At 40.8% G+C, this 13,132-nt stretch overlaps 1 protein-coding gene across 1 annotated transcript in view; it reads right to left on the bottom strand.

Moving 5' to 3' along the window:
• The window catches only part of LOC131932098 (ovochymase-2-like), a 17,047-nt gene extending 4,270 nt beyond the window's left edge, over nucleotides 1-12,777 (bottom strand). Inside the window, exons 1-10 of the mRNA XM_059289007.1 lie at nucleotides 12,634-12,777; nucleotides 12,122-12,253; nucleotides 11,587-11,711; nucleotides 8,385-8,493; nucleotides 7,732-7,857; nucleotides 7,517-7,646; nucleotides 2,427-2,710; nucleotides 1,486-1,974; nucleotides 1,364-1,374; nucleotides 563-674 (exon numbers count right to left, since the gene is read on the bottom strand). Of these exons, the coding sequence (XP_059144990.1) occupies nucleotides 563-674; nucleotides 1,364-1,374; nucleotides 1,486-1,974; nucleotides 2,427-2,710; nucleotides 7,517-7,646; nucleotides 7,732-7,857; nucleotides 8,385-8,493; nucleotides 11,587-11,711; nucleotides 12,122-12,253; nucleotides 12,634-12,712 (1,597 nt within the window). The 5' untranslated portion in view covers nucleotides 12,713-12,777. The remainder of the gene's footprint in view (nucleotides 1-562; nucleotides 675-1,363; nucleotides 1,375-1,485; nucleotides 1,975-2,426; nucleotides 2,711-7,516; nucleotides 7,647-7,731; nucleotides 7,858-8,384; nucleotides 8,494-11,586; nucleotides 11,712-12,121; nucleotides 12,254-12,633) is intronic.
• Between the last annotated feature and the right edge of the window lie 355 nt (nucleotides 12,778-13,132).

Below are 13,132 nucleotides of genomic sequence, written 5' to 3'. Positions count from 1 at the left end.
TGAATGGTGGTACAGTACATTACAGATATAAGGTGCTAGTGGCTATTGATGGCTCTCATGTATGTGTAGTCTAACGTTATATTCATTACACCAGCTGATGGTACAGTTTCTAACACCTGCATATCTGATATGATTAGGGTGTGTTATGTAGGGTGGTGGTGTAGGGTGGTGGTGTAGGGTGGTGGTATAGTGAACTAGGGTGTTATAGTGTGTGACCTGTACATGCATGTTAATCATATTTACACCACCACCCTACATAACACACCCTACACCACCACCCTCCACCACCACCCTCCAACACCACCCTCCAACACCACCCTCCACCACCACCCTCCAACACCACCCTCCAACACCACCCTCCAACACCACCCTCCAACACCAACCTCCATAACACACCATAATACCTGTAGCTACACCCGCCCCTTGCACGGTTCTACTCCGACTATTCCACTCTGAATACATCCCCCTCCACCCCCCTGACGTCCCCTGCCACGTCCCTTCCAAGCCCCTGTCCATCCTCACGTCCCTTACCCCACCAATTACTGCCACACAAAAAACTTACGACACAATAGCTCGTCACTGCCGTCATCACAGTCACGTGACCCGTCACACACTGACGTCAGGTTGACACACCCCCCGCACAGCACAAGTGAACTCTCCCTCCCGGCATGCCTCTAGTGACAAGAACACAGTTCGTTTAGGTGGGCTTCTAATTTCACGACACATGTGTTAGCCGTGTAACTCCACGACACATGTGTCAGACTTGTAACTACACTACACATGTGTTAGCCGTGAAACTTCTAACTACAAGACACATGTGTCAGACTTTTAACTACACGACACATGTGTCAGACTTGTAACTACACTACACATGTGTTAGCCGTGAAACTACACGACACATGTGTCAGACTTGTAACTACACGCTATATGTGTTAGCCGTGTAACTACACGACACATGTGTTAGCCGTGAAACTACACGACACATGTGTCAGACTTGTAACTACACGCTATATGTGTTAGCCGTGTAACTACACGACACATGTGTTAGCCGTGTAACTACACGACACATGTGTCGGCCTGTTTACTACACAGTCAACTTACGTGTATCTACAGTGATACATTGTACAACCCTACATAGTTAGGGTTTGGGTTAGTTAGGCAAATTATGTACTTTATATCGTACAAATTGTATCGGTTGAGTTGGGCTTTGAGTTTAAGCAAGTTAGATGAGAATTTGGAGTATGGTTATGGTAAAATTAAGAGCAAAAATAATATCACTTATCAGAGATAGAGATACTGATCAATCAACAGAAAGCTTGTTTTAATAAACTTTTTTTCCGTTAGCAAGAGATTTTTTTTAGACCTGTAGTGTTTCTGGTAATAATGTATCACCTATTTAAGTTTAATAGTGTTTTAAAGTAGACTAAATTATATCTTTGTATCATGATAGTCGAAGCGATATTTAAACATCGATACTATGCTTACCTCGGGGGTATCGTGTAGAGTAGGACAGGTTGAATCCGTACCCGCCATACTGGTAATCGCTGTGGAACTTGATTACGATTCTAGAGCTGTTGGTCTCGACGTCGTACGGCAGCATTTGTCCGCAGAACGATACTATTTTTGTCAAGTTGGCGATACTAGAGGGCCATGTGTCGTTATCGAATATGTTAACCTCGGTGTGTATCGATCCGTTTTCAGCTAGAGGTTTGACAAGGTAATCGACATCATCGAATATCTGTAAGTAGTCGTACTCGCATCCACCCGAGTGTTCGATATCGAAGTCGTGGAAAGTGACGAGAAAGGTTTGACCCGGGGGGCCTTGGAGGGCCCACTCGCAGTCCATGTTGTCCCTGTAGGGAGCCACCTTGTCGTAGAACGGTGACGTCACCACGCCGCTGTCTGACGTCATACGTAATGGTGTCCCGTCACAGCCCGGGGGGTAGGGCCCGCTAGTTGTTGTCGTTGTTGTTTCTATGGAGACGTGAGGATAAAAACATTCATTGGTTAGGTTAGAGAGTAGTACAAAATTAACATCAGTTGGTTAAGTTAGAGGCTAGTACAAAAAAAAGCGCAAACATAAGAAATTGCACACGGAAAAAAAAACAGAAAAAAAACGCAAACAGAAAAAGCGCAAACAGAAAAAAGAGCACACGGAAAAAAACAAACAGAAAAAAAACGCAAACAGAAAAAGCGCAAACAGAAAAAAAGAGCACACGGAAACAGCGCGAACAGAAAAATTGCGCTTTTTTTCTGTGTGCGCTTTTTTCTGTTTGCCGCTTTTTTCCGTTGCGCAACTTTTTTTGCGCTTTTTTTCCGTTGCGCTTTTTTCCGTTGCGCTTTTTCTCCGTTGCGCATCTTTCTGGTCACCCATTTTATCGAACCACGTGTCATTGTGTTATATTTTTTTTAATATTATTTTCGGCCATCGACCTCTGCTTTGTGAACAGCGTAGTATGTGGCCTTGAACCCAAGTTTCCCATCCATGTTGTCAGAGGCGGCCATCTGCAGGAACATCGTGTTGGAGGAAGACCGAAGCTCCAGCGGGACGAAGGCGTCACAGTATTGACCAATCAGGGGCGAGCTTGCATTCGGCCCGTCGTACACGTCCAACCAGGCGTGTTGACACTGAAGGTCCGTGTACACACCGACGTTCATGTAGTTGAAGTTAAGGGAGACAACTAGATCAGGGTCCACGGTTATCTTCCATCTAAAAATAAAAAAAATTTAGTCGACTATTTGTGTAAATATAGAACGACACAATGTTTGCATCTTTTCCCTACCCCCCCCCCCCCCATACACACTCTTTCCGAAATTTCCCCCACCGAAGCAAGCCCTCCACCCACCCCCACCCCAACCCCACGGACGAAATATAATGAATATATAATTTATATAAAATTGATATATATACCTTAACCAGTTCTACCCCCCCCCCCCCCCCCCACAAAAACAAATTTCAAGTGCCCTCCTCCCCTACCCACAACCCCCGGAGAAAAATGTTTGAAAAACACACTGACCGTATCGTCCTTATATTACCGGGAAATAATGACGCTACAATCGGTGTTTCTTTTAGGCATATCTTTGGGGTGGGTTGGGGGCAGTGTTCCCTATAAGCTGCGCGGTTGCGCGGCCGCGCAGTAGTTTTGAACCTGCCGCGTATTTGTTTTGTAAAACACATATATCCTTGTATAAGACTTTTAGAACACCGCGCACGCACAATACAAGTTGCACACTAGCCTTTTCCCCTTTGAAGGAATGTTGGTTGGGCGCTTTACCCTCCCCCCACCCTCCACCAGAAATAGAATAAATATAGAAAATGTATACTTTTACCAGTGTTTACCCCCTCCTCACACCACCCACACCCACGGAGAAAGAAACACTAGCCACAATGGAACTGCTTCATTCCACTATGTTTTCTGGCCAGGTACTCATGAGGGTGAAAACAATGACGAGATTTGAATCAACTGTTTACCGTGTCGGTTTCGTTTCAAATAAACGACTCGACATTATACACCACACCACATGTGTTGCTGTTCTTGTGTTATAAAAATGGAATCCTTTACAAACAAGTTTTTATTTGTGTTTATTTAACTGTTCCTTAGGTCGACCTACTTTACGGAATCTAAAATAAATTTTAAAATTATGACAACTTTTTCTGAGCAGTTACATAAATATATTTAATTAATGAGGGCTATCATAACACATTGAAAATTAACGTGTTATTTATATTAATATATCTACAGGTATCGTGTCCTAAATGGAGGTTTAAAACTATAAAAGTTACAGACAAATCACTGGCAATATCACTGTTGGCTACAGGGAAGCCACTCTCTTGAGGCAGGGGAGAGAATACGTGTGTTTTCCCATAGTTTAACACAAAGAATCTGACTTGTTGGTCTTGATAAAAACATTCGTGACGTCAATCAGTTTTTGCGGTCAATTTAACGAACATCTACGCGTAGGGCCTCTACAATTAACGAAATGCTATGGGATTTAGGTGTCGGGGAGGGGGGGGGTATTCTTAATCTCTATAAATAATGTGCTATATTATAAGAAAACAGCTTTAGATTGATCCTATATAAAACTAGAATATTAGACTAAAACAATAAAAATATGTTTGTTTTTAAACAGAGAACAAAATATGTCTATGATACTGAAAAAAAATTTGGTTGATTCTGGGTTTATTTTGTTGGGCTTTTATTCGATTAGTATGGGTTATTGAAGTATGCGATTAATTCATGTTTTAAGCAGAACGGTTAAATGTATTGATACGGGTTCAAGAATTAGACTCGAGTATTTAAAATACCGAGTAAATAAAACATAAAGCAAACAAAACAATGAATTATAATAAAGTGGATTGCGTATCTTATTTTGTTGAGATTTGCTGTAATGTTAATACTGCTGCTGATGCTGTATGTGCTGGTGCTATATGTGATGGTGCAATTTGTGGTGGTGCAATTTGTAGTCAGTCGCGTCTCTACGTTGTGGCGGAGGGGATGGGGAGGTGAAACCGCCCAAAGGGATGACATCAAAACAAAACATAACGAGTTGTGATTATAAAGTTTACTTTTTTCAATTAGTTTAATAGAAATTAGTTACATACATAATTAGACATATTCCGGTTGGGGGGGGGGGGGGATTTACAAAATTCCAGATAGTTTTATTACATAGGCCTATGATGTTGGCGGAGGGGGGGGGGGGGAGTGACACCCTTTGTTTACATCACCGGTAATACCGAGGTGTAGGATTTAAGTGTGTAGATTAGCATTCCTCGTGTAGGATTTAATTAGCACGTGTAAAAAGGTGTGTAGAAAAGTTTTCCTCGTGTTTATTACAAATGTGTCAGTTTGCCTTAAAACCGTGGTTGCTAGAGCCAGGTTAACATAAGACAACTCCCCCCCCCCCCACCTCCCACACCTTCAAATTTTGTCCGGATCCCCAAAGTGTGCGTGATCCAGCTAGAACCGGTTGGCTGATGACGTAAGTGGGAAGCGGAACAGAGAGAGTCACGTGTGGTCACGTGTCATGTAAACGTGCAGACTTCAAGGCATGTTTCCTCGTCGTTTTGAGCTTTACTCGTCTGGTGTGTCAGTGCGCCTGCTCTAGATACAGATCCGCACGTTTGGCCTACTTTCACACGTTGGTTGACACATATGACCTACTTTTACATGTTTGTTGACACACGTGCCCTACTTTTACAAGTTGTTTGACACACGTGCCCTACTTTTACATGTTGATTGACACACGTGCCCTACTTTTACATGTTGGTTGACACACGTGCCCTACTTTTACACAAGAACCTACCTAGATGTTCTTCTTTCACGCACTGACACATATACTTTACTTTCAGGCAATGACATACATAGAATTCATTCTTTCAAACACTGACACAGATGCTCTACTTTCACACACTGATTGACACACGTACCCTACTTTTACACACTGACCTACTTAGATGTCCATCTTTCATACACTGGCTGAAACACATGCCCTACTTTCACATACTGACTGAAACTCATGCCCTACTTTCACACACTGACTGGGCCCTACTTTCAAATACTGACTGAAACACATGCCCTACTTTCACATACTGACTGAAACACATGCCCTACTTTCACACACTGACCTACACACCCACAAACCGACATACCCACTAACAACAAAAAGGACCGAGATAACATCAATGTAGCAAGCAACAACACAGCCACCATCAGTCCTCTAGTAATTTAACCTTCGCCGGCAAGATGATTGACTTGTCGCCAACGTTTGAAGATGGTCAACATTATTCCAGACCGTGACTGGAATCATGTTTGCTACAATTTTTGGCACCGACTTCTTTCAGGTTTAAATTCTATTTCACTTAGAACAATAGAATATTAATTTAATTTTCAGCATAATTAAACCATACTAGATCCCCTATAAAACACGGCGGAATCAAAAGTCATAATTTATTACGCTAATTAAATCATTAGCGCTTGCGTCAAATCAGTTGCAGAAGAGGTGCCGTATTTAATTACACGCCGGACCAATCTTACTGCAGGGGTTCTTTTGGTTTTACGAGTGGTGTCCCCCTTCTTGTGGGTGGTGTCCCCTTCTTGTGGGTGGTGTCCCTCTTCTTATAAGTAGTGTCCCTTTCTTGTGAGTGGCGTCCCCTTCAAGTGAAGTGAGTGGTGTCCCCTTTTTGTGAGTGGTGTCCCCCTTCTTGTGAGTGGAATCCCCTTCTGGTGACGTGAGTGGTGTCCCCTTCTTGCGAGTGGTGTCCCCTTCTTGCGGGTGGTGTCCCCTTCTAGTGAGTGTTACCCCTCTCGTGAAAACTATCTAATGTCATAAGAATAGCTAAGTATGACGTAAACATACTATAATGGATCCACCAGTTTGTTCATTTAATTTAACAATTTAAAATAAGTTAACTTTACAACACTGACATTTTTTTAAACCCCCGTAGAGTTTGAAGCGAGAACCGTTAAAATGGAAAATCTATTTTGGTTTCTCTTCAAATGACGTTACTTACAGCCTACCCAAGGTCAGATGTAAGGAAGGTAGTTTCCAGTTTGATCCGGATCCCTCATTAGGATCTTAACCGTCATGCTAGTATCTGACATACATCCACCATACCCCACCCCTCCGCCCAACACGACAAAACTGAGTTAGCGTGCCCTCGTTATTATTGTAATGAGGGTGTAGTTGAGGTTCGTAAAACCATACCTCAGACTTTGAAATTTGATTTTTTTTATCTATAGAAAATCGAGAGTATTTATCTTAACTAGGTGAAGTTGTATACTAAAAAATATGAAGGACAGAACATCTTATTTAAGATATCTTGTAAGTAATAGATATGTGCTAACTCATGTTAAGCCAACAGTTATCCCAAATTTCTTTCAAATATTTGGCGGGTGGGGGGGGGGGGTGTGAAAACTTATACAAGCCACCCCCTAAATCCACCTAAGGACGAAATCAATCGATGATTGAGATGAGTAAACAACCACAATTTCTAACCTTTAGCACGATCAAACCTCATAGTTTTTATTTCCATACTTGCATAGAACATTGAATGATGTGTAGACTATTATGGCATTATACCTTGAAACAAACGCAAGTAAAAATGATAGCCATGTTTACTTTGTGCTGTAAAGAAACGTTCAACATGTAACCTTGTTTATATAACCATCCTTTAGGTCTAAATTGTATATTGGCCCACCTAGTATGTGGTTGAAGGCCTACTTAGAATACCCTTTAGCTTTTAACATTTATATTTGTAGCTCTGTAATCCACTTTAACTCACACATTGAAATTAGCTCGTTGTGGTGGATGCTACTCTAAGCTGCACACGCACATTAGTATATGCCGTTATGTTTTGTTCTACATCATTGCTTGGTTTACATTCACGCTTGACTTAACTGAATGGAAATCGGTGAACGATATGCGGAGTCAGGCAAGCTGCGATTGTAAACGGAACAGTGGTCGGTGTTTTCCAAAGGTCGATTTTGTCTACCTGTATGAGGAAACTTAAAGATACCTGCAGTCAAGAGGGGCGGGGTAGGGCTGGCCGATGTCGTAGTCTGGTGATAGCACGTGACCCAGGTCCCCACCGTAGTCTATGACTTGTGCGCACTGATCTGCTGTATTAGCACGAGTTGAGGCCGGGGCTGTTGGAAGGGACGTAACCGCGTTATTTATACCACGCTTAGGATGATACGAGTTAAATACCCTACATGTTGAAATAATATTTACCTTTAACTGCTGTCCAACTGAGTTTAAAACCGTGGCCTGTTGTCTGTCCGTCACTTTGAAACTCAACGATGGCCTTACTGCTGTTGACCAAGATAGGGTTAGGTGTAGATGTCCCACAAAATCGACCTGTAAAGTGAGTCATTGTTGATTTTTCTATAAATAACTAAAAAATAAAATAAAATAAATAAACCAACCTTTTACTACATAGAGAATATTTAAAATAGCTTCAATGTATATAAGTCTAACTACAGCGATGCACTTTCTGCTTTCATAAAAGAAAAATGACTTCCCAAACAGCTAGATTTTTTCCCCACTTTGTAAAAACGCTAATTTTTATTTTCAACAACAAAAAATATATATGAATAAAAAGCTGTATAAAATTACGTGCTATTCAAGTCAACCAGAATATTTTACTATCGCCGACGAGAGCATTCAGAGATCGGTGCTATTAAAGACAGTCACGAGGCTATATGGGCTACAATTCATAAAACTTATAAAATTGTCACAAAAATCAATACATTTTGTATTTAAATTTTACGAATCCTAATATGCCTGTTTGCTTTATACTTCTATTTGAGAGAAATCAGAAGCTTTTCTTTAAGTCCTTCGCTTAACATAGTTACTATAAAAACCACGAATTAACTTGTACAAACCCACAAATAGAAGAGGATCGTCTTGGTAGACACTAACTCCATCGTAGACACATTGATTGTGTCGGGGTTTTTCCAGGTCAAAAGTGTCGACAAACTCCAGAAGAATGTACTGTAATAATAGGTTGTAATCTAATAATGTTCACGTATTGTAAGGTAGTTTACAAAACAATGGGCCTAAAAAAATGTAAAATTAATTAAAATGGATTAAAAATATTGTCTATATTCCGAGTCTATATTGTCATCCACCATAGTGTTATATAAGAATATTCGAGAAAGTTTAGGGGAGATCACTACCCTCATACAAGTGATGTAGAAAACTATTAAATAAGTTCGTAATTTAAATTTCGAATGTTTCAAAACGTTATTTAATTTTAATAGGGCTTGTAAGTCTCGTTTTCTCTGACTTTGAATTAGAAATCTGCCCTGGTGTATAAAATTTTGTATTGACGGGGTGTTCAAAGCAGTGGCGTAGCGAGGTCGGGTGTCACCAGGTGCGGCACTTAATGGTGTCACCCACCAGAGGCGTAGCGACCTTTCGCAGCGCCCGGGGACAAACTTTCAATTTTCGATTTGCACATCCTCACCCTCAAGCATTCGATTTGCACCCCCCACCCTTTCTCGGGATTTGTCAAATTTGCTTTAAAAAGACTATTTAACACTCGAATTAATCACTTAATTAAGTGGAATTATCGTTTTTCTATATATATTTTGCTATTTTTTTGCCTTGGTGGTACCCCCCCCCTAAATGGTGTCACCCGGTGCGGTCCACAACCCTCCCCCCCCCCCCCCCCCCCCCCCCCATCGCTACCCCACTGATTCAAAGTATTGTACTTGTTTGGTAAATTTTGATCAATAGTTTAGATTTGGGAGTAACGACGGATGGCTGTTTCTGATACGGTTTCTTATGTATAAAGTATTGAAGTGTTTTATTCGGCTGTTTTGTAGTTGAAGGTCTAGTGGAATCTGATAGGTAATAGAGAAATGAGAATGCAGGTGATGAAGTATCGTAGTTCTGAAGTTCGGGATGATTGATTATTGTGGTATTAACGTATCGAATGTTATTGACTGTTAAAGTGTAGTAGTAGGTCCAGTGAAATCGTTGTTGATTTGGAGTATCCTTTGTAGAGCTTGGTGAAGTTAAACGAGTTTGTGTCGTAGTTCTGGAGCATCGAGTCTAGTTATGTTTAGGTATCGAAGTTTGATAGGTGTTGTGAATGTAGTAAGTATATCAAGTAGTCGAGTTTATCGTAAGTTAGATGATTTCAATTCAGTACGGAACACACGAGAAAGGTACTTAGGCAGGTGTTCTCTAGTTTAAAAATCATTAGTTTTTTTTTTAGGAATCTATATTATCCGTGTTTGATATTTTGAAAGACGTCCCTTTATTTAGGGAATCCAAAATTTTATGTATATGGATGATTACACTACAATTAAAAGTGTGTCATCAAAATTGAATAGAAGTATGTTGTAATCAAGCTACCATTTTTTAGACTTTCAAAAAAACCTAGAGTTAAGTATTCAATAAGTAAAATATATTGCTTTTACAAGGCTACATAGCTAATATAAAAGATTTGTTATAATTATTACTTAAAGAAATTTAGAGCTTTTAATTGTGTTTTTCAAGCATGTCTTAGTTACACTTGGTTGATTTACCCAGGGGCGTAGCGAGGGGGGGGGGGGGCGGGGGGTGCGGACCGCACCGGGTGACACCATTTAGGGGGGTGACACCAAGGCAAAAAATAGCAAAATATATAGAGAAAAACTCGAGGGGGGGGTGCAAATCGAAAGTTTGAGGGGGGGGGGGGGTGCAAATCGAAAATTTGAAAGTTTGTCCCTGGGAAGGGTCTCTATGCCTCTGGGGGGGGGGGGGTGACACCATTAAGTGCTGCACCGGGTGACACCCGACCTCGCTACGCCACTGGATTTAGCAATTCTCGCGAAAGCTATTTCCCTTGAATAAAATTTTGGTATTTGGATTTTCAAATGGGAGATAATTCTTTGCTTAACTTTACATTCATTTCAAATTCCTGCACCTTAGGTTGACCGCTTACCTATACAACATTATACAACATTATACAACATTAAGTTATTATTTGCTATTGTAACAATTATATAGAGCAGAATTTCTAAACAAAATAGTTTGGTAGGTTTTTTTTAGCCTTATCAAGTTGAAAAACAAATACATCTGTAGCTGTTGTAGATTGCAATACTTAAGGTTAGTAGACATACAATCTTATTAGTCGTAAATTAAACATCTAATTAATTTTCTTTTCATATTTTTCACCCTCTCCTAAAGGATTCATATATAACAATTTTAGGCTAGAACTTTTTATTTTTCAAAAACAAAAAAAAATCGTTACATAATTACACAACACAGACATTTTACATTTATAACTAAAGACAGTCAAGCTTAAAACAGGGAAGTTCCGTTTTGGAACTCACCTTGAGAGGACTGCAGAGAGCCAAACACTACACGAACTTTATTTTCAGTGTTTTTTACAGACTTTTTCCCCCCGAGAATAGGGGGAGGGGGGGAAGCACTTAAAATTGTCTAAGGCGGGGGTGGGGCTATGTCGTAAAGTACAAAGTAGACTCGTGGGCTTAGCAACATTGATGTACCAAGTTAAGACCTAACAAGACCTAACAACCAAGTTAAGATCTAACAAGACCTACCCACTAAGTTAAGACCTAACAAGACCTACCCACTAAGTTAAGACCTAACAAGACCTACCCACTAAGTTAAGATCTAACAAGACCTACCCACTAAGTTAAGACCTAACAAGACCTACCCACTAAGTTAAGACCTAACAAGACCTACCCACTAAGTTAAGACCTAACAAGACCTACCCACTAAGTTAAGACCTAACAAGACCTACCCACTAAGTTAAGACTTAACAAGACCTACCAACTGGCGACATTGATGTACCAAGTTGAGAACTAACAAGACCTACCCACTAAGTTAAGACCTAACAAGGCCTACCCACTAAGTTGAGACCTAACAAGACCTATCCACCAAGTTAAGACATACCCACTAAGTTAAGACCTAACAAGACCTACCGACCAAGTTAAGACCTAACAAGACCAACCCACTAAGTTAAGACCTAACAATACCTACCCACCAACCTAAGACCTAACAAGACCTACCCACTAAGTTAAGACCTAACAAGACCTACCCACTAGGTTAAGACCTAACAAGACCTACCCACTGGCTGGCGACGTTGATGTGCCACTTGCAGTCGGCATTGAGGCTGTAGTTGTGTGGGTAATACATGCTGGTCAGTGACCCGTGTGACCCAGTCTGTAGAGATGGGTCGCCACAACCGGACCCTGGTGACGAGATAAACATTGATTGACTGATTGATTGATTGATTGATTGATATTTTCACCTGTAAGATACATCTGGTGTGGCGTAAATGAATCTTCACTGTCTCGGTGTAGTGGAATTAAGTATAATGCAAAATCGCCTCTTCCCGACAATTCTGGGACGGAGAGTCTCAGACTTTATCCGACAGTTCTGGGCCGGAGAGTCTCAGACGTTATCCGACAGTTCTGGGCCGGAGAGTCTCAGACTTTATCCGACAGTTCTGGGCCGGAGAGTCTCAGGCGTCACTCGACACCACTAGGTGACACAAGCCAAAGACTGCTCACCAGGTTTCAGCGTCCGGTGTTGTCCGGCGCTCTACCACTCGACCACACGCGCGTTAAACGTGAGGGATGTATCTCGTGACAACACTCACCTCTGCTGGTACAATTTCGCTCATCCTCTCCGTCGCCGCAGTCGTCATCGCCGTCACACACGTACTTGACTTGGATGCACGTGCGACTGTTGGTGCACGTGAACTGGTCAGGTAAACAGGGGGTGGTGGCCGCTAACAAGTCACGTGACGTGGAACAGATGAGCAGGTCAAAGGTCAGGATAGCAAGTCAATAGCAAATCAATGTAAAGTTTAGTGGCAGATCAAGAATAGCAAATCAATGTAAAGTTTATTACAGACGAGAGGCCAAAATAACAAGTCAATGGCAAATCAATGTCAAGTTTATTACAAATATAAATAACAATAGTAAGTTCAACGAGCTTAAGAAGAAAACAATAGTTGTTTTATCCAAGATAGCTAAATTAATGTAAACTAAATCAAGTCATGTTAACCATACATGGAAGACTTATATCACGGTAACAAGGATACTACAGAAAAATATCTTTGTTAATTTAAATTGAATGTGAACGTGTGTGATGCAGAAACAACATTACCAGGGTTACCTTGTGTTACATGGAACAAACTAGTGGCAGATAAACACAGCAGTGAGAAGATCAATATAACATTCATCATGTTTTCCCTTTGTGAGAATGTTAAAAACAAAAATCTAGGCTGAAGAGTCGGATTCGGGCGTCGAGTCCCTTAGACTCGGTCAAAATGTGATAAACGTTGTCTAGATAAAACTAAGACTAAAAGGGGTGGGGAGGTGGAGGGGTTTAATAGGTCAGGGTATTCAAACAACTTAATGTCGGTATCATTATCACTCCATTTTGCTTATTAAAGAACTTAATGTTGGTATCATTATCACTCCATTTTGCTTATTAAAGAACTTAAAACAATATGAGGAACCTGTTTCGCGCTTTTTAACCAATGGCGTTGTTATGAACTACTTAGGATCGAGGTTGACGTGGTGGTGGTTCCTTTTCAATATAACACGCATATATATATATATATATATATATATATATATATATATATATAAATATATATATA

The sequence above is a fragment of the Physella acuta genome, unplaced genomic scaffold (genome assembly GCF_028476545.2).
Source record: "Physella acuta isolate Inbredline_101_S28 unplaced genomic scaffold, ASM2847654v3 ptg000011l, whole genome shotgun sequence".
Lineage (NCBI taxonomy): Eukaryota > Metazoa > Mollusca > Gastropoda > Physidae > Physella > Physella acuta.
The sequence above is the reverse complement of the archived record's forward strand: the minus strand, read 5'-3'. Positions and strand labels throughout refer to the sequence as shown.